General features: G+C 45.6%; 1 protein-coding gene and 1 long non-coding RNA gene across 5 annotated transcripts in view; one reads left to right on the top strand and one right to left on the bottom strand.

Annotated features, from left to right (window-relative positions):
• The window catches only part of col18a1a (collagen type XVIII alpha 1 chain a), a 50,607-nt gene that overhangs the window by 24,583 nt on the left and 5,005 nt on the right, over positions 1 to 21,019 (top strand). Inside the window, exons 1-24 of one of the 4 annotated variants that reach the window (XM_057032230.1) lie at positions 2,355 to 2,802; positions 8,760 to 9,301; positions 10,611 to 10,694; positions 11,876 to 11,944; positions 15,375 to 15,447; positions 16,188 to 16,318; positions 16,946 to 16,972; positions 17,139 to 17,294; positions 17,374 to 17,400; positions 17,520 to 17,582; positions 17,668 to 17,745; positions 17,817 to 17,867; positions 17,957 to 18,088; positions 18,161 to 18,223; positions 18,518 to 18,562; positions 19,055 to 19,168; positions 19,251 to 19,322; positions 19,408 to 19,434; positions 19,643 to 19,741; positions 20,059 to 20,094; positions 20,163 to 20,252; positions 20,324 to 20,356; positions 20,780 to 20,806; positions 20,943 to 21,002. In XM_057032230.1, the coding sequence (XP_056888210.1) occupies positions 2,466 to 2,802; positions 8,760 to 9,301; positions 10,611 to 10,694; positions 11,876 to 11,944; positions 15,375 to 15,447; positions 16,188 to 16,318; positions 16,946 to 16,972; positions 17,139 to 17,294; positions 17,374 to 17,400; positions 17,520 to 17,582; positions 17,668 to 17,745; positions 17,817 to 17,867; positions 17,957 to 18,088; positions 18,161 to 18,223; positions 18,518 to 18,562; positions 19,055 to 19,168; positions 19,251 to 19,322; positions 19,408 to 19,434; positions 19,643 to 19,741; positions 20,059 to 20,094; positions 20,163 to 20,252; positions 20,324 to 20,356; positions 20,780 to 20,806; positions 20,943 to 21,002 (2,436 nt within the window). In that variant the 5' untranslated portion in view covers positions 2,355 to 2,465. Of the gene's footprint in view, positions 1 to 2,354; positions 2,803 to 8,759; positions 9,302 to 10,610; positions 10,695 to 11,875; positions 11,945 to 15,374; positions 15,448 to 16,187; positions 16,319 to 16,945; positions 16,973 to 17,138; positions 17,295 to 17,373; positions 17,401 to 17,519; positions 17,583 to 17,667; positions 17,746 to 17,816; positions 17,868 to 17,956; positions 18,089 to 18,160; positions 18,224 to 18,517; positions 18,563 to 19,054; positions 19,178 to 19,250; positions 19,323 to 19,407; positions 19,435 to 19,642; positions 19,742 to 20,058; positions 20,095 to 20,162; positions 20,253 to 20,323; positions 20,357 to 20,779; positions 20,807 to 20,942; positions 21,003 to 21,019 lie in introns of those variants that run through there. The other 3 variants (XM_057032223.1, XM_057032215.1, XM_057032237.1) reach the window with 3 other exon arrangements.
• LOC130525475 (uncharacterized) lies at positions 17,430 to 20,373 on the bottom strand. Its single transcript, XR_008950498.1, has 2 exons — positions 20,297 to 20,373; positions 17,430 to 17,588 (listed from the first exon to the last, which is right to left on the bottom strand). It is a non-coding gene; the product is annotated as an uncharacterized LOC130525475 (long non-coding RNA).

The raw sequence follows: 21,019 nt of genomic DNA, 5'->3' as shown, positions 1-21,019 counted from the left end.
AACCGTGTCGTGACTGTCAATTGTAATATTTACAAACGCTTGGAATTAAAGCGATTGTTTAATTTATTTTAGAAAATCCCCCACATGACCAAACTGACCATTGTTTCCCTGTCTTAGGTGAAGCGAAAGTTTCAAACGTGCATGCTCACCTTTGCCAAAAGTAGTAAAACCGCTTATTAATAAATGTTTACAATTGTTTGAGTTTTCTGCCGCCACAGTTGGGGGTAAATGGAGCTTCATCAGTGCTGTCTCTTCTTTCTGACGCGGTCGGAGCGGCCATGAAGATTACGAGCGAACCTGCTGAGGTTATGGTCCTGGGGAGAGGTTTGGCAACAGGTGACCAGAACGAGAGCTGCTCTTAAACCTTTAAGAACAAAGTCAGCAGAAAGGGAAAGCTGCCGCTCTATGATATGTTCCCTAATATGTTTAGCCAGTAGCATGTTTCTCATTAACTCGGGGAACTCTGGAAGTGGTTCGTTGGGACGTTCAGGCACAAGCAGACATAAAAAGGGGTTAAATTCTCTTTAAGACACATTGATAGCTTTGCTAAATTGCTGAAAAACCTACTTTCATTTTTTAAAAATGGAACATTTCCAGGTTTCATGAAGTGCAACTTTGTCTTGTCCTTGTCAGAATTCCCCTAAAATGGGATGATCCAATGTGCAGGTGTATCCATTATCCATGGCCACCCATATCTTTTGGCAGGCTGTACTGTGTGTGTGTGTGTGTGTGTGTGTGTGTGTGTGTGTGTGTGGTGTGTGTGTGGTGTGTGTGTGTGGTGTGTGTGTGTGTGTGTGTGTGTGTGTGAGAAACTCAGATATCATCACCGGCTAATTTGTTGCCTTGGGAATAACAACATTTTGACGAGAATCACTTGATGCAGTTCAGACATCGGAATCTCTGGTTTGAGTTATTGATTCTTATTGTTTCTAATAATGTGTTTCCAAATCAAAACAATGAAAACAAAAATCGCCAAAAGTCATGGAACCCATTTTTAACTTTGCCGGGTTTAACTGATGTTAAGCTAATGATTACAAGTCCATGACGGAGTTTATGACCTGAGAAGATTTGTTAACCCACCCCTCTGTTTATTTTAGTTTACCGCCTGACTAAAGATTGTGTTGGTTGTTCTTGTCGCTGTTTGATGGCTCGGGAGCATTAACGATATTCTTCTGCTTTGCATCATTGTGAAAATATCCTCTTTGTCTCTGGGTGTAATTAAAGTGTCTCGTTTTGACGGCTTGAGAGTGAACAGTTCCTGTAAGATTGTAAACGTCTTGCCCAGAGGGCTTAGCTAGCTAGCCGTACGTCATTTGTGGCTGCTTATATGGCCAGAGGGATAAAAACACACCAGAAGATCAGCTGAAGACGATCACAAGTTCTTGGCCTGAAACATACAAGACACTTCTTTCACTGGCGCGAAGCCGTTTTGCTCCACTGTAGCATTCGTGTTCCCCGTTTGTTAGACCAAACGAACATAATCTCACAGACAAGGGGTCAAAAGGATCATCTCTGACCCCAAACCGTGACAGATGGATACAGGGTAAAGTTTTCAAACGCACGTCCAGACGTTAATGTGCCTGAATGCGTAGGGGGAGCGCCACGCTCGTCATCAATAACGGGAGTTCCTCTCTGTCAACAGCCGGGGTCACATGCACAAAAACACTTCCGTTTACTATAAAGCCCCCCTTCCTCTGAGAGACACTCGCACAAACCTCCTTTTTCCTTTTATCACTAAGCTCCCATTTGCTGGGGGTCTCTGTCAGCCGCTCTGCACGAGGCAGCACCAGGAACCAGTCTGAACAAGAAAGGAGAGCCTGGATTACTGTGTAACCACACAGCACTCAAAGCCGGGGTCTTAACACGACTGAACAATGAATGGAGGGATGTTGGTTTTGAAGGTGCCTCTAAAGGAATCGAATGGGGCCAAAAATGAAGTCATGCTTCAGAATTGTCTCTATCCTGATCTCCATGAGATCTTAAAAAAAAAAGGCAGACCGGGCTTTGCAGTCTGGAATTGCAGGAATAATTTCAAAGCAAACTCTCTACTAAGTTCTGAGGGCTCAAGCAGCAGGTTTCTTTTTATCTTGTCTTAACAAAGGGAAGCGGCCAAGGGGAACAAATTGCCTTTCTCTATAAAACACATAAAGCATCAGTATTGTACGCTGAAAGGCCGCGCTGCCGTAATTCTGAGGTATCAGTCAGCAGGAGAGATTGCTTTTCAATGCTGTGACAAAAGGAGTAGGAAGGAGGAGCTGGGAGGGGAACCACTGTCGACAGCCAATACGGAGCACACCTCCTCCTGTTCCCCGTCCTGCTCCTTTGAATGGGGCACTCCTCTTTCCTTTCTGCCTACTGGTGTGTGTGAGGAGGCAGACCTGGAGAGTGTGTGAGTGCAGCGGCAGTGTGGACATGTCTGATGTAGGAGCCTGAACAAGAAGGGTGGATGCGGTCAAGACACAAAGATGAAGATCCAGAGTCAAGTTTATATTTTGGTGGCTTTGGGGGTGGTCTCCACTGATGCTTGGTTTTGGTCCCGGACTGGTCCCACAACTTTGGCCCCAACGCCGGCAGTGGAGTCCGAAGGATCTGGCAGTCCAGCAGACAGCGGAGATCCACCAACGGAGAGCTCTGCAAAGCTCAGAGCAGAGATAATTGATGAGGGACATGACTTCTACAACGTCGTGCAGACTTGGAATGAGACCACAGTGGCTCCTGTGCTGACCACTCCAATGCAGCTGCAGAATGAAAATGGCTCAGAACCGGAACCTGCGGGGATTTCATCACCCATTAGTAAACCTGGTAATGGCACATCTTTATTTAAGGCTTTTGGCAGTGGAACAGGAAATGTATCAAAAGTCAAACCTGAGTTTGAGCCTGAATTGGCCTCTGACACTGAGTCAGATCTTTGGTCCAGGTTAAGGTCTGAATCTGGATTTGGCTCAGGGTCTGAAACCAACTGGGAATCTGGGATTGAAACTGAAACCTCTAAGAAAAAGCAACAAGAAGGACTTGTCTCAGGCGATTACAGCGGGTCAGATAATAGAAGTAGTGTAATGTCTCGGGAAGATGCGATAAAGTTAAAGTCTCAGAGCAACTACAGGGTCACACACAGAGAAGATCATTCCAGTGGCACAGAAAATGGAAAACACAACACCAGCTCCACTGTTAGCTTTCATCTGATGTTTCTTCAGGAAAACTCCAGCCGTGCAGATGCACCACTGACGATTGAAAGTAATAATTCTGCAAACCCTACACAGCTAATTCAGAACAATCAGGCAGGTGCAGAATTAGCAGCTAAACAGGAAGTTTCACAGAACCAGGTATTAAAAAGTAGCCCGGGGTTGCTGTTGATTTCTCCAAATCAAACACTGTCGAACAAACCCAAAACAGTCATTTCCTGTCTACAAACAGCTCAGAAAAAAACTGATGTTCCCTCAGTAGCTAAGGTTTATCCGCTGGCCCTCGGTCGGCCATCAACAACCAGGCCAAATGATCACATCAAGACACCAACAACAACCTTGAACCAGACCGCTGAGGGCTCAGTAGAACCGGGAGAATCCCCACAATGCTTGCTGCTAGACACTGCTCTTCCTTTCTGCTCCGTGACTGGTGAATATTTTCTCGTGCCCAATTACCTGAACCACACCACTGTGGCGGAAGTCCAGGTACTTCTCCACAACTGGGCATGGCTCTTAAAGTCACGCTGCCACCATAGCTTGGAGTGGTTTTTCTGTCTTCTCTTGGTACCCAAGTGTGGCTCTCTGGTTCCGCTGTTGCCTTGCCGACGTTTCTGTGAAGTCTTGAAGGACAGTTGCTGGAGCCTCCTGGACGAGGGCCGTCTCCCTGTGGAGTGCCACGCTCTACCGGACGAGGAGGATGATGGGTATCAGTGCTTGTCAGTTAGTAACCAGAAAGGTAAACCCTGGTTGAAACGAATCCTCGTCATTGTATTCATTTTCAACCAGTTTTCAAGTCTTTCCCAATTGGTTTTACCACCCACTTCCCGCTCATAAACCCACCGTCCCGGCCCGCCAGCGCGCTGCACAGCATTAACAAGGTCTCGGTTCCCACACTCAAGGAACCAATTTATTGAAAAACGGGGGGAAACGCATGTTTAAGGTATTTGAGAACTGAATGGCTGCTCTTTAACATGCATGAGAGGCACTCTGTCTGCTGCTGCATGTGTCCTTTTATCCTTTTAATTGCATCTGACCTGACTCTTTAAGTACACACATATATTATCGGGCAATGTAGTCATCACCTCAACTGCTATACGAGGCACTAAACTATGTGTTGCCAAGCAAACTCCAAGCATGCACCACTAAAGTGAAATGTGAAATATATAAAGAATGGAGTTGTGTACATTTTTCTTTCCTCAAAGAATCGAACTGGTTTTGTGCTTTATGCCGGATGTGAGCTCGTCTTCTGCAGTGGACTTTGTGCACGAAGCATTGTTTGTTAGCTGCATGCTGCTTTCGAGTGTCAGTGGATTTGGGCCATTTCAGATGCATTTGTGCTGCCACGGCTGCACGTGTTTGGTCATCAGGTTGTCAGATATACCTGATGAGTGAATCTTCTGTTTAGGCTGATTATGGGGGATTTTTGAAACCAGTGTGTGTTTAAGGACTCGAAAGGTTCCGTGCTCAGCAAACTTCATCTACCTCAGCTGCGCGAGAATCTTTTTTTTTTTTGTTACTGTCTTTCCTAATTGATCTAAGACGAGAGAGAATCTGTTGCTCTTCATGCTGATCTTATTCAGAGCTTGAGCTGATCTGCCTGACTGTTTATCACCGGGAGCTTTGGTTGTGTCTTTTTCCAGCTTCACTATCTGCCTGACGGCTCGCTGCAGTGACAGGCACGAGAGGATGAGCCTGGTTTTGGGACTGATGAAGCAGAGCCCAAGCAGATATGAAATACGGACAGACATTTATATGTCATGTCTGTAACAGCCCTTTTGGGGAAATGACATATATGCTGTTGCCTTCTTTTGGACTGGAGTCATTTATGTACAGCAATCTTCAAACTTCACTTTGCTGATGATGCAGTGATGAATGAGATGGAAAATGCCCAATAACTTTATTTTGGGCATTTTCTGCTTCATTCTACCAACCTATGAGTCATTTGAGCCGTAGGATTACCTGATATGAATCATGTATCGCCTGGAAAACGGCTGGTTTTCACTTTATCTGCAGCCAGCTCTTCTTGATCGGCCAGTGGAAGGAGGCTACTCACGTTAATATCATCCCAGTCCATCATTCATCTATATCTCCTGTCAGAACCCCCTGTGGCCTCACCATCTTTAAGTTATATCTCACTTGGATTCCAGATTAAAAGCAAAAACATGGGAGGTGCAACAATGGAAAAGCTGCCTCGACACAGTTGGCATGTAGGCTGAAGTTGCGTGCACGTGGGGGGATTACTGTGGGAATATTGCAGAGAAGTCAGCGTGCACTTGCAGGCTATATAAAAAAAACTGTTAACCATGATCCTTTTACCACGGGGGGTGGGGGAGAGGGTGGATGCACAATAGGCCTTTTAATAACGGTTTTCCATGGTTACCCAGCTCCTTCTTAAAAGATGAGCCGCCATTCATATTGGAGTTCAGAGGTCAACTGCAATTTATTTTTGGGTGGATCTTAATGAGGAAAACCCCAGTGGGTGTTAATAACCTACAAGTATGATCTAAAAATCCCACTATTGCTACGATGCTAATACAAGTATCACCACTGGAACTCCTTATTTAAATGTATCCTTAAATTAATCAACATTTAAGGACTTGTTTGTCCATGTTAAAAGTTCTTTGCCAAATATTATATCATATAATTTCTTGGAAGATTAAACAATTTAAAAAAAACATGCTACATTGAAGATTGTGGAATATACATGCAAGTTCTGGAAAGTCATTGAAGGTTTTTGAAAAGAGCAATGATATTCTATATATTGGGGATTCATCAAAAGCTTGTATTCACCATGTTGGTGATCTGACCCAGACTGGCCTCCTAACCCGACACTGCTTTATCTCATGACAGGAAGTCACAGACTTGGCTCCAGGTTGCCAACCTGCAGCCTGCCAGCGAATCCGTGTTTGCTCTCAGGGGGGGGTTCCAATTATGGGCACGGCGATGTCTGATTTCTCTGCTGTCAGAAACTCGCTGCCCTCTTCCACTTGTGTTCTACACCCTGGAAACTGATGAGATTGTGTTGCAAAACACTGAAGTGAAGTGTGTCTCTGGCTGGAGAGCAGCCCACCCCTTCTTCTCTGCTCTCATTACTTTTAATAACCTGTAACACTATTCAGAACCTTCTGGCTGCTGTGATTGTTATGCCCTCTATTTTCTGCCAGACTCCAAAAACTGGCCTGTGGTATGTTGCACAATGTATGTTTACACCTAGCATCAAAAGTTTGCCTTCCAGGTGGGGAGCTTGAACAGTATCATGTTACTTTTCCCCCAGCGAGTGAGCTTGTGGTAGATCCACCGTCCTTTTTGTGGTTTAGGAATTACAGCTCTGTCATCAGGGAGGAGAGGCAACATGAGGCTCCTTCCTGGACTGTGATGTGGTCCTGGGCTTGATTTCTCTTCACACTATCACGAGTTTAAATATGCTGCAGGACCCACCAACACAGACACCCATGATGCTTTACTTTGGTTTAGCATCTTTTTTTCCCCTCAAACATCGGATCAAAAAGAGAGCCGGCTTGACACGGTGACCAAATTCAATTAAGTTCATATTTAAATCAATTGTCTGACAGGCTGTAGACACAGTTTACACAGAGGGTGGTCATTGAGCCATCTTAATGTCTCCACAGGTGACCTCTGACACTCCAAACACAGCTAACACCACAGAGCAGCTTTGCTGTCGGCCCCAAGGGCTGTTTAAAGTGCTGATGGAACGTAGGCGGCCAAACCACAACATCGTAGCGGACGCCCCAGATGTTCAGATGTTTTCCCACGGATTATACGGGGTCCCCGAGGTCCCAAAGCTGTATATACAGTCTTGTGATGTATATACAGCTTTAAAACAAACTCCAGTACCCTGTCCTGGAATGTTGGGTGTTAAAAACGAGGAAGCATCTTTTACAGAGTTTGTCTTTGACGAGACAAACTAGCACCATAAATCCAACAGCTATTCCCTACGCTTGGTTGGCCTCGGAGCTGGCAGTTGTGAGAAAAGGGGATTTGGGAAAGCTGAATTGAAGAATGCAGCTCTTCTATGTCCATCTTATTTTACTGATCTTTTTGTCAACATTCTCACCTCAGAACCTGTTAGATAGTTCTGAGAATTGAACTGAACACTTTGCGTTGGCTGATGTGCAGATGTGGTCGACTTAAGTGATGGATAATAGGAGAGATTCTAGAATAAAAGGCTTTAGAGAGTTTTAAACATGAGTCTGAGGATGTGTATCGATTGTTTACCAAAACGTGGCAAAATCCAACACCCCTCCCCCCCAACATTCAGTTATTGAACTGGTTCTGTTTGAACCTTAATTTGCACACAAACCTAATCACCTTTTGTGGCGACATCAGTTAGAACTTTTTCTTGTTATAGTGAACGTTTGTAAAGACTTTTGGAAACCCGCCTGATCTCGGCAACATTTGTGCTTTAAAGATGCTCGTGTTGGTACTTTTCCACGTCAGTTACGACAGATTTGATGTATCTGGGTTCTGCCTTTTTCAGCTCTGCTCCGTTCAGGAGTGGGGGCCGGATTCAGACATGTGAGCACAGGTCCGCTCGGACGACCCTCCTCGTTTCTCATTCTGGTTTTATCTGAGCAAACATCTGGTTGGGACGCAGTAAATGACCGTTTGTTGTTAGAAATAACACCAGAGCGGTCCAGCGTTGCACATCTACGCCCGCCGCCTTCAGACCTTCTCATCCATTCTGTCCTTCTTCAAACGGTCCGCCTGCACGGATGATTTGCAGAATGCCGAGAGACCGAACCCGAGAAACATCTGTAGTTGCATGACAACATCTCGAGTCTCGAGGCTCGTGTTTATGCTTGTAGAGCGGAGAGCGGGACCTCGGGTTCAGGGGGACACATCGGGTGTTTAAGCTCTCAACAGTCCGTCTGCAGACCCCAGTGATCTCCATGCTCAGAGCAGCAGGGCGGCTTTGAACCGGGCGACCCGGCTCGCAGGTGGCAAAGCAAAGCGCCTCTTTAAAGCAACACAAACTGCGTCAACTGTTCCTCCATCAACAGCGCTTGTTTTTCTCTATGATTTGCCTTTTAACACAGGGAACATTATTTTTGACCAAAGTGGAAAGTTTGACACGGTTAAAAAAAGAGAACCTGTCATCTCGACGTTCACTGCGATTACTCTCCACTGACCTTGGGGACGGGGGTGGGGGGTTGCCGTGGGTGACGGGATGCTGGGTGGAGATATGCAGCACGCAGCAGTGACATTTGTCAGATAGAGTTCTTATTTTTAGGAATTATATTTTGGACTCATCAGGAACTTTAGGTGTTCTTGGGAAGGTTGGAGCCCAAATGGAAGTTGGTCTCCTTCAGCTCATCCTTCATGTGGAGAACTTCTTTTGGTCCCGTCAGAGTTATTAGTGTTTTAAGAGGTTTTGCACTCTTCAAACAGGTATTAGCAGTTTTTCCTGTTACATTCTTCAGACACATACATTCCAGATCATCACCCCCCCACACCAGCCTGGTCTAACACTGTACCCTGCCTTGCAGCCCTCCTGTCTAACCTTTGAGGTTCCTCCACTGTGTTTTGGCCTAACGCCTGTTTTCTCCCTCTATCCAGAGGACAACGGCGTCTCCCTGCTGCAGCTGATCGGGGATCCTCCTCCTCCTGAGATCACCCAAGTCGATGGGCCCGAAAACAGCCCCGCTTACGTCTTCGGTCCTGACGCCAACACGGGACAGTTGGCCCGCGCGCACCTCCCCAGTCCGTTCTACAGAGACTTTGCCCTCATCTTCCACCTGAAGTCCAGCTCTAATAAGGGCGGAGTCGTCTTCTCCATCACAGACGCCTCGCAGCAGATCATGTACGTCGGTGTTAAACTCTCAGATGTGCAGGGACGCAACCAGAACATCATCCTGTTTTACACGGAACCGGGCTCGGAGGAGTCGTACGAGGCGGCCAGCTTCCCCGTGCCGTCCACGGTGAATACCTGGACTCGCTTTGCCATCGCCGTGAGGGACGACAAGGTAATGTTCTACTTCAACTGTGAAGTGGACCCTCTGGTGATGCCCATCGAGAGGTCCCCGGATGAGATGGAGCTGGAGGCCGGAGCTGGGGTCTTCATCGGCCAAGCTGGAGGAGCCGATCCTGGAAAGTTCCTGGTGGGTACATATTTTCTGCTGCTTTTGGATGTTTCAGAGAGCCACATCTGAACTGTTCAACTTTGGTAATAAAGTCAAAAAGTGCTTTTTTTTCTCTTTTTTTTAAAAAGTTGAACACTTAACCGATAGTCTAAATTTAAGGTGCCTTTAATGTGGAATAGGGCTGATGAAAGTACCCTTGCTTCTCCTGTAGTTCCAAGAGGAGCAGCTAAATAATAAATTGGCGCCCTGAAATATTAACGTGAGGAAAAACAAGTTCTTGCAAATATGCCATAAAGTGCATGTCACCAGACCAAAGAACTATGTTTGGTTCTGGTTAGCGCCTTCTTTTGCCTGTGTAGCTTCTCTGTAGAAGTGTCCGGAGAACTCGTGCTGAGCGGAAAAGTGGCGTGTTTTGATTTTCCTCATGTGAACCATCTTGGCTGAGTTACTCTGATGTGATGAGATTGCTCAAATTGGCTCTTTCAAACCATAACATACATGGCTGCCGCGGCTCCTCGTCTTATCGAGGTGAGTCTGTACGTCATTAGAATCCCTCACAGGTTGTAATTAACTGCAGCCATTTGACCGCAGTAAATTCCAGCCGTCCACCACTCTTGACCTCTGCCGTTAAAGGGTCCTGGAAGGTCTCCTGCAGTGGTGTGCAACAGCGGTGATAATCCTCTTTAATTATTGATTGCTTTATTACAGCCAGTTATCACTGTTTTGCTGTCAGTTATCATTAAATCTGAAGGGATAAAGTAGAGAAGGTTCCTGAAGCTGTCTTCTTAAAGTGGTTCCTGGTTACTTAATAAAAGCCAGATACTGATGCTGTTTCCATCAGAACTGGCTGGCCATGGGATTTTTGTTGACCCCTGAGAGGTCTTGTGAATTCCATTTCCCTAATCAAATCAAGACATCTCTGAGGACTAAATATTTACATCATGGCTAGATAAATCACGTATTAATTTTTGAAATGGCGTCTGTTTGGCTGACACACTTCGTCTGTGAGGAGATTTATTGTGAAGATGTTTGAGGCGCACCAGGAAATGTTGACCACTCTTGTAAGCTGGAGCAGAGACGGCGTCTAAATGAATGCGTCCTGCGGAGACGACTTCAAATAACCCGAGGAACCTCATCTTGATGTGGAGCTAATGACCCTTTGATATGAAGCCAGATAACAACCAGACGAAGTGTGACAGCATCCTGTGTGGGAATATGATTCAGACTTGATGGGAGGAAGCTGGGAACTGAAATAAACCCCAGTATCACCCAGTGTAAGAAGAGCTGTCCTGTTGGGCCATTGAAACGGCTCGTTCTTGTTTTACAGGGGGTAATCAGTGAGCTGAGGGTGGTCGGAGACCCTCGTGTTGCTGAGAGGTACTGCGAAGAGGACGGCGATGACTCGGATATGGTGAGTGGCTGTTAAACAGGAACATAAATCCTGCTGTCGGAGATATTGGATTCAATCTGATGCACCTTTTGGTGTTATTTAAAAGTCTAAAAACTCAAGGGTTGGGAAATGAGCACCTCCGCGTAATATTAGCATGTTTGGATAAGGGTCACATCTGAGGAGCAAAGATTCAGGTCATTAGTTTGTCGTGGTTTAAAGTTCCTTTAATAATTAAGTGACCTGTTTCACAAGAGGACTTCAACAGTGTTGGGTTTCCAACCTGGGAAGGTCCCTGTTGCTACCAGAGTGAGGCTAACGTTCAGAGGCTACATTTCAAACACATTAGCTTTAAGATTATGTGGTGGGTTTCATTACATTATCTAGAAATGTTATGTTGACACTACGTGTCAGGCCACTCTAATCCCAGATCATTTGGCATTTCTTTTTCAAAAATGGCAGGGTTAGGGTTGAGGTCTGGAACTTTGCCCGTTGGTTCCAGACAAATCGATTCGTTGATTAGTTAAAATGATGAACGACAGCAGCTAAATGTCCCACTGGATGCACATTATTTGATGCATAATAAATCTGTGCATTTTAACAGTGACCCTGACCACCCCAACACACACACACACACACACACACACACACACAGGTGCTTCTCTGCAGTCCACCAGCCATCCTCACTGTTACGGGGTTAAATGTTGCCGCCACAGCTGCTCTGCTCACCAGCACCAGCGAGTCTCTGACAGCGTTGAACATTTAGTCTTCAGATCTCTCAGATGTTGTTTGGATTCGACTGGGGAATCTCACTCTGAGTGGAAATGACAGGGTTCTGATTTCAGGACGTCTCTTTTCCCCTGCACGTGATAATGTGGCAGGCAGCTGTCCCCCCCCCCCCCCCCCCCCATTCAGGATATTAAATTACCAACAAGCTTTAAATCATCTGAGACCTGATCAGCCTGATAAAGACCAGATTCTACATTTTACTTAACGACACAATCGTAACTCATGTTGCAGCTTAATTTAACTAAATAAATGGCTGATTGATAGTTAAACATTCATTTTATGTTTGATATTAAAATATAAATTATTGGCAATACAAAAAAGTAGTGATACTACAAATAATGTCAAAATGGATGAAAACCATTAATTAAAAATAAATAATGATTTGGACCTAAAGTTAATTTTACTGGTTTCTTTAGGCTTCAGGTGAAGGAAGTGGGTATGAGGAGAGCAGACCCCCCAAACCAGAGGAGAAACACAGATGGACGGTGAGCAATGAACCCTTCTATAATATCTATTTATTGTTCTCCACTCTGCTCTTTCTTTCTGCTTTTAATGCTTATTTAAATATATGGGAGTCATCTTTAAAACAAGACGGCAATGTTGACGCCTATTTTGGCAATTTCATAAGTATGTCGATTTTCTGTGGTTTTCCAGCTGGTTATATTTTAGTAAATGTGTTTCATGGCGTGCTACAACATCGTTTGATGCTAAGTCTCAATTCCCTCTGACATTTATGGTTGCATATGCGCCAGCTAAATTGGGATTCAGCTGATTTCCATTTATCATGTTATAACTAATCTTTATTCTGATTATTTAAACATTCGACTCAACTACGCCCCTAGTGGCAAGAAGCCCATAATCTAGTGGATGAGTCGGACATAGTGAGCCATCATGTGGCTGTTGCGCCCTCGATGTCCACTGAGTCGAAGCCAGCGAGGAGACTTTCCAGCCATCAGAATCGACAGCTTGACAGTGGAAAACGGAACGCTTTTTCTCTCCGCTGCGCTTCCATGCGCTTTTATTCCTGGCATCACTGTCATGACGATGACCACACTGATGTATTTTCCTCACCAAGCACGGCAGAAGTTTCTTTATTTGGAGACGGACCGTTGGTCTTCATCTCCCCCCACAGGCTCCACTGCCTCGCCGATCACCAACGCAGCACTTTTACCTGCTGTCAGGCTACATTCGCTGTACATCCGTCTTCCTCCGTCTGCTTCTTGTCTCCGTCACGTCGACAATCGGATTCCACAGACACCCACTCACGTCCTTCCACCCTCTGAGATAACCGTGCGGGCTGAAATAGAGCCCTACCACTGCCTTGCACCGCCGCTCGCATGCACTCCCTCCCGCAGTTAAAGTGGGAGTTTGAAAAACCAGATGTCGATTTGAGCTCGATCCCCTCCGAGCTGCCTCCCCCGTCACCTCCAGGTATATATTTTTTTCCTATGACCGCTGCTTTCTCCATCAGTAGCGTTCAGGAACACGCAGAGGCGGAAAGACAGGATGGGGATGCCAGGTTCCTCCATTCGGAAGTTCCTGCGTCATTACCGCCTTTTAGTCTGGCACATTTACGAGGGGCTTTTTCCCCTCCCATCTGTATACGAGGCGTTTACTGGCATCGGCTAGCATACGATGCAGTGTGAAAGTCAACAGCTGGCATCTAATTCCTACCTCCTGATGTTTTATTTCCTGTCTGTTCAGAGAAAGTAAAAACCCCGTGAGTTGCACAAACGTCCATGATGCAGTTCAGGCAAGTCTGGACAGACACCAGTCAGTCGTCTGACTGAAGCGTTTCCATGTTGTCATCCTGGAATTCCTGGTGATGTTTTGGGCGTTAAATTTAGAATATCCCCGAGTTCATTTGGGTTTTACCCCATCGTGGCAGCTCATCTGCCAGGCTGAGTCCCTGTGGTGGAGCGTTCCATCGGCTATTCCTCTAATTCCTGACGCTCCACATCAGGAACCGTGACGGGTCACAGCAATCAACACTTAAATGGAGCACATGTAAATCGGTGTCAAATTTCAGTTTATTTCCAGTTAAGCTTGAGGAGCGAAGACACTCCTGGTGTTGTCTGGGGAACCTCCTGGCATTCACGTGGAGGTTCCTCTCACATTCCAGTGGAGACATTATTGCAGAGCCCCCACGGCAACGCGGCTCCCGGGACCCTCATCTCAGCAGGATTGTGCTCCCCGACCGACCTGAATATCAGGGACGTGTCAGGCACTCATTTTGTCCATTTAATAAATAAATGAACAAAATAAATGTAATTTCAGTTGTATAACCCTCAAAATTGAAGTTATTCATCTCCACACAGTTTGTTTTCATACTTCAAATTCAAAGGAGCAATAAAAAAGCTGTGCCTTCACTTCCAAACTCCCACATTTCACTTCTATGGCCCTGACTGACGGCCTGGAGCTCCAGCATGTTTATCAGCCCTGTGGTCTCAAGAAGGAATCCCCCACACATCACCCCCAGCTAGGATGGATGGAGGGATGGAGGGAGGGAGAGGTGGATGGAGGGAGAGAGGAGAGGGGAGGGGAGGGGAGGGGAGGGAGCAAACAAGCCAATATTCTTTGTCCCCTTAATACACAGACTTGGAACGGTGAACTCCTCAGCATAGCCAGAACCGTGTGAGAGTGGGAAGAGCCTTCAGCTGGTTAATGATCCACCTCCACCTCCGTTTCTGAATTCCGCAGGTGGCAACAGGAGATTGGTCAGAGGGAAAGAATGAACTATAGATTAGTGGTGGGGGGGGGGGTGTTTGCTGATTCCTCCCCCTCTCTTCGTTTTACCCTAAAGGCGCGTTTGAAAAGCAAATGCCCACACACACACACACACACACACACGGCTTCAGTTTCTCCTCATGCTTCTGTAAAATCCTGTTTACTAAATTCTGGACGTTACAGAACCGACGCACGGGAGACTCAGGTGACTTGTGCTGACCTGAAGTTCACTGATCAGAGCCATTTGTACCCAGAGGTATCTGAGGAGTAAGGACCGTCCCTGACCGTGCACGGCCCCAGCCACTCTGTCTTTAACTGCCCCAGAGAATGTTAACCTTGGAGACGGCAGACTCATCCAGCCTGTTTGTCCCTCCACCACTGCTTTGGCTATGGAAGGAATGGAAAACAAGATATGGTCACTGAGAGCTCTGAAGCTACTTCAGGACAGTAAAGGACGATCTATCGCACAATTTAGGAATTAAGGAGTCATCTTTTTCTTCACACCAGTCTTTCTTGACCTCAAACTGATCATTTTGCCCAGGAGGAATTAGGTCAAACGGCTGGAGTCTCACTGCACGTTTAGAAATCTGAGGGATGTCAGCTTGTTTTGAAATATTTGTAATCCATTTCTTAAGCAGATAGCGTATGTATCCAGGGATGGTGTGTGTCTGTTTTCCCTCTGAATTGTCAGTGATTGCACTGATTAGATAGAGATCAGAATTAAAGCATACAAAGCTTATCAGGCCATCAAATGTGTGTTCAAAGCCAGTATAACTGATATCTCAGTGACACAATCAAGTCTCATTGCATCAGTAGCTACACGAGGGTCATTCAGGTCATGTCTTAAAGAAACTGAATCCAGGATCCAATTGGAGCACCGAGGGGCTGCGTATGGTGTCTCACAGCCGATTAGATACTAGTGACAGAACACTGGTTTTGACTGTGAGCTCGTGAATTTTGGGTCACCGGAAGGTTAGACCGGAGGTGATGTGGAGTGATATAGGTGACATCTGCGTGGGTGCTGAGCTGGGGAACGTTACACCTCATAGGAACATTTATTTACATTCATTTTGTGAGTGCTCACCAGAGGAAACAGCTGTAAAAACCACTAGCAGACACAGTCCAGCATGCGGTAAACGTCACATAGCTCTAAATATGGTTCTCTGTTTCATGGTTACTTTATTGCAGACCACCCCTCCACCTTCAAGACCCATTCAGCAGCCACCGTTGTCCACTAAAGAGCAAGTGCTGAGAGAAACAGGTGAGTTCACATGTGAGATTGTAGTCTGGAAGGTTCACATCAGTTTATTTTCACTGACACAGCTTTTTATCGGTGAAGAATTTGTTAAATATTATACTTTATGGAGGTAAACATAACAATAATGGTATGAAAAGACCTACTTTGCGCACAGTTTATAGTAATGTAGTTTAGTGATGCAATTTAAGATACCGCTGGGGAGGTTTTCAGCGTGCGACTTTGGCGCCATCTAGTGGCATCGAAACGAACAACCAGTCACGCAGGTAATATCCGTAGGGAATGCAATCGGGAATGTTATCTATAATGACTTATCTGACAAAGAGAAAATAAAAAACTCAACCAAGAATGAACACTTACAAGGGCAAGAGTACACTTTCATTTGTAATAGCCAGTGGAAAATTGAAACAAGACTTCCTCTTGTGACCTCTCCGTAGCTGGGACATATTTCATACTGCAACATTGTAACAATAAAAGTGTGAGTTCACCAGAGAGTTCAAGGTTGGTTCTCACAACAGGAAAATTTACCTCAGGGCTGACTACATGCAGTGGGAAAATGGATTCAGTTAGTGCCTGCACAGCCATAAATCACTGTCACCTCAAACAAAAACAAATGATTTCCCCTCTCCTCTTCTTGTTTGGGTACAGGAAACATCCTGTTTATTGTTTGGAATGTTGGGAGATGGTCATAAATCATTTCTTAAGGGGCTTTTCAATGGGACATTCATGACTGTCCTTTTTTATAGGAGCCCTTGGAGCCAAAGGAGAAAAGGGTGACCGAGGGGAGAGAGGAGAGAAAGGAGGCAGAGGTCCTAGTGGACCTAAGGGCGATTCTGGCTTTGGTTCCAGCTCCAGGGGCGGGGCCCGTGGAGAAAAGGTGGGTGTAATTTTAGAGTCAATATGGAGATAATAAAGTCCAGTCATTTGTTTGATTGACAGGTTGTTATAATGAAGGTAGCAGTATGCTGTGAGATTTTCCATAACATGAGAATTTCAAAGATATGGTGGTGTTTAAGCATGTATACAAAAAGTCCCCTGTGATTAGCTGATGGATAGATAAATAAAACCAGAAGAAACGCTCTCTGAACCATAAAACTCAGAGTGAGACGTCCGTCATTTCTGGATCTTTGTTCTTGTGAGTGATCGGATCCAATGCTCGGATACGTTACTCTACCGCCACCTAGTGGCATGTGTTCTTTATTAGGTGCAATATTCCAAGTGAACAGTAGAGGGAGCTCTCGGAGGTACTTTCATATTGGATGCTGTTTCTGTAACATCTCACCTTCTGGATTATGGTTGTCATTTAGATATTACACATTTTTAGGATTCGAGTTTAATGATTTTTCTACCCATCATTTAATAACATACATTAAATTTATTAATTACTATATTACATATTTTTTGTGTTTCAGTATTTAGAATAAATATCACCTGGTTAAGTTATATTAAATCATGTTCTTTACGTGTCCAAACTAACCTCTAACATGTGTGATTTAAATTTTAGGGAGAAGCAGGAGCAAAGGGAGAAAAGGTCAGTTCCATATCCGCCTATTTTTGTTTTGATTAAAAGAAATCCAAGCTGACATTAAAACCAAAATTTATTTTCAGCATTTTGAGATTAATTTTACCTTTAATATTCCAGGTAAATAAACACCTTTGTTTCTGCTGCTCACACATTTGATGCTGATTTTCTCTAGGGCAGTGCAGGCTTTGGCAACCAGGGGACAAAGGGAGAGCCAGGCTCTCCTGGGCCACCTGGCCCCCCAGGACCTGTAGGGGATTCTGTGTCCTGCAAAGATGGGTCTGCTGGAAACACCTGTCTCCAGGGACCACCGGGCGCTGATGGAGAGCCAGTTAGTACACTCAAATTAGAACAAAGGACTTGTTTTTGATGTTTGACTGACGGCCTTTCTTTAATTTCCATCTTCACAGGGTGTTCCTGGTGAGGACGGAAAGCCTGTAAGTACAATTATTCTCCTGCAGAAACGTTCTCATTTGAACATTTGATTTTATTTTCAGCCATTACAAGTCTCGAGAAAGCTGAAATGTTATTTTTCTGTCTTGTCCCGTAAACCCAGGGTCCTCAAGGACCTTCAGGATTTCCAGGTACCCCAGGTGACCAAGGACCTAAAGGAGAGAAGGTTGTTCTGGAAAAGACATAGTTGAAGACATAGTTATCAGATCGTTGTGAAATAGAAGTTGTCCTAATATATGTCATGGCTTCAGGGGGACACTGGAGAGGGACCCCCTGGCCCCAGAGGACCCCCAGGACCTCCAGGACCCCCAGGAACAGGATTGAGATCCGTAAGTCAAATGCTGCGTCGCATTATGTATGAAGGCGGCCTCGATCAGTTATTGATTGTTTTGGATTTCAGACCTTTGTGGATATGGAAGGTTCAGGATACCCAGATTTGGAATCTGTGCGGGTGAGAAAAGTGAACTCTGAAAAGCGTTTGAGGATCTCGTCACAATGGAGATCCACACGCCTGCAAAATACTTTCTTTTATTGTTGAAGGGACCACCTGGTCTACCTGGCCTCCCGGGCCCACCAGGTCCTCCTGGCACACCTGGTGCCTCAACAGCAGCCACAGGTTTGGGTTCTGGAGCAGCTGGCCCCCCAGGAAAAGATGGTGCCCCTGGTCAGCCTGTAAGTGTCAATATATTAACGCTGAGTTAGAGTTGACTGACGGACAGCTGAATGAAGTGTTTTGGGTTGTAGGGTTCGCCCGGGTTACCAGGTACTGATGGCTCACCCGGAGCGACAGGTCCCAAAGGAGAAAAGGTAAATGGTGCAGTGATGGACAACCACGACCTTCTTAGCATTTATAGTCAATACCGGAAAAGTGATGCCTGAGGCTACATTAGCTACTGTAGCTTTCTGCCAGTCACGCTCCTCAAAATCTGTTACGTCCTAAAGTGATTAATGGAGCAGCTGGCGGCTCCTCAGGCTCATTCTGAGGCAGGATTTGTAAATTTTATAATTTTATCTTGATATTTTTTGCTATAGAAACAATCTAGTTGACAAGTTAGGTATATTTCTATTTTTTCTTTTAAATCATTCTTTGTCTGGCACCAGGGGAATGCAGGTGAACTGGGTCTTCCAGGAGCAGTCGGACAGAAGGTGAGACATTTGGTCCAGTAGCTGTGGTTCTACAGTAGAACGTCTGCTCTTAAACCCAAACATCAGCTGGTGTTGCTTCCGTATTGGGAAACAGTCCTGAGGATGCATAAAAATTCAAACGGAGGCAAGATTGCTATGCGAAATATATAATTTCCAATTATTTCTGAAAGCTTCTCAGTGCTTTTATTCCTCCAGCAAAGCTCCCACTTTTCCTTTCTCACCAGTCTGCTGCCTTCCTTTTTATCCTCCTCCTCCTTTCCTAAGCCTTCCTGTGAGCAGGTAACTGGGCTCCGGCATGTCAGACATCAAAGGGGATTTGTCCTGTAATAATATGCTAATTTGTATGAAGTACACAACTGCAGATGTGACTCGGGTCTTAATCGGAGTGATGGATATGGTTCAGTTTAACTTCTGGTGACAGTGGAATTTAAAGCCGGAACAATGAGCTGGCTTTTATTCCAACATCTGTTGTGCTGCCGTTCATCCCCGCAGGGAGACCAAGGAAGTCCTGGATTACCAGGATCTCCAGGGGAGGCTGGACTGGCTGGTTTGCCTGGACCTCGGGGACCCATGGGGCTACCTGGACCACCCGGACCAGGCTATCGCGTGGGTTTTGTAAGTTACTGTATTTGAGGTTGTAAGAAAATGTGCGCGTCAGTCGTCATTGAGTGTTTGTTGGCGTTCAAAGGACGATATGGAGGGATCAGGTGGAGGCTTCATCAACAGGCAACCTGGAGTCAGAGGACCAGAAGGAAAACAGGTTTGTTTTATGCATCTTGGTAAATCTACAATCCAAATTTTAACTTATTTTGAACATTACTGACAACAATTGTGTTTTTTGTCAGGGTCCTCCGGGCTTCCCCGGACTTCCAGTAAGTAACTGAATTAGCCAGTAATCCATTCTGAGCTGGTTTCAAAGCAGCATGGTAATTAGGGATGAAACGGCCATTGAGCAGACATGTTCCTGAGAGGGTCCACCTGCTGTGTAATGAGATGGAAACAAGAGGAAATGTTCATTTATTCTAATTGAGTTTAATTGTGGGAGTACCATCTGGTCTAAACTGGAATGTTCCTTTCCAGGGGAAACCTGGCTTCCCTGGTCTACCAGGGCCAAAAGGTAATGATGGTCCTGAGGGGAAAGATGGACGGCCAGGGTTGGATGGCTTCCCTGGACCTCAGGTAAGAGAAGACACAGTCTGTTTTTTAAGTAGCCGCGTCCCAGAACGGGACACACCAGACATCCCATGTAGGTTTCCTCCCAGACTGATCACGACTGCAGTGGGGAAGCTTCACCGCTGGTTTCTGGAAGCAGGTGTTTCCTTTAACAACAGATGCTTCGGTGACGGTTCCCTTGCTTCTGAATCTGCCTCGGTGTCAGTTCAGAATCGATCCAGCAGAGTGAAGCTTGAATAGGGAATCTGCCTATTGCTGCCATGTATCACTTTTTTTTTGGAAATAAGGTATATTTGTTCTCATTCCTTTCTTAAATTTTCCAGGGACCAAAGGGTGACAGAGGCGACAAAGGAGACAGGGTAATTATCTGCATCAGCACAACCATAAAACTGTTCATCACCTTCTCCTAAAATATTTGTGAATTTAGGGTGAAGCGGGGCAAGATGGCACTGGACTACCGGGCCCACCTGGGCCACCTGGCCCTCCAGGAGAAATCTTCTACCGGTCATCAGGCAACGTGAGTGACGAAGAACCCTGGATGTGGAGTGTGAACATGCAAACCTCATAAATGGAATTCTCTCTCTGCAGACTGACGGTGGTGTCGGCAGCGTGGGGCCTCAGGTCTGTTTCTATACAACTACAACAGAACACGGCTGACAGTAAAGTCCAGACTGCTTCTATATGCAGGGACATGGCTGCTTTCACACTTAGACCCAAATGCGTTCGGTCCCTGTAAATGTACGAGGCATAATCCGAGCCGCCGGGTAGGCCGTGGCCCGGATTGTTCTGTAATGTTTACTGTTTCCATATCGGGGTTTGAGAAATGAGAAAAGCATGGCGTGACGTGAGCACTCGTCACGACTGCAGGAGTGAAATATGAGAGTGTGATAAAAGCTTTTGGACCATGTGGGCTGGGTCGAAGTGTGACCTTTGGCACAAACCTCTGCCAAGCTACAGCAGGGCCTGATGTTCTCAGCACTTGTAAATTACATCACGGGTCCTTGACTAAAGTGACAAACATCTTGTGGGTTTCTTCCCGAACAGGGAATACCTGGACAACCTGGATTCCCCGTAAGTCTCACTTTTGTCTATAATTACCATAAATATTAATTATTATTAATACAAAAAATGTCTCTATCATACCATTAAATATAAACAAGCAAAACAGGGTTTTAAGAAGGAAATGATATTTATCCTATTCCTGCAGGGGCCAGCAGGGCCAAAAGGTGACAGGGGAGAACCTGGCTTTCCAGGCTTTGGAGAGAAGGTGGATTTAAACATTCA

Source organism: Takifugu flavidus, chromosome 1 (assembly GCF_003711565.1).
Source record: "Takifugu flavidus isolate HTHZ2018 chromosome 1, ASM371156v2, whole genome shotgun sequence".
Taxonomy (NCBI): domain Eukaryota; kingdom Metazoa; phylum Chordata; class Actinopteri; order Tetraodontiformes; family Tetraodontidae; genus Takifugu; species Takifugu flavidus.
The sequence above is the reverse complement of the archived record's forward strand: the minus strand, read 5'-3'. Positions and strand labels throughout refer to the sequence as shown.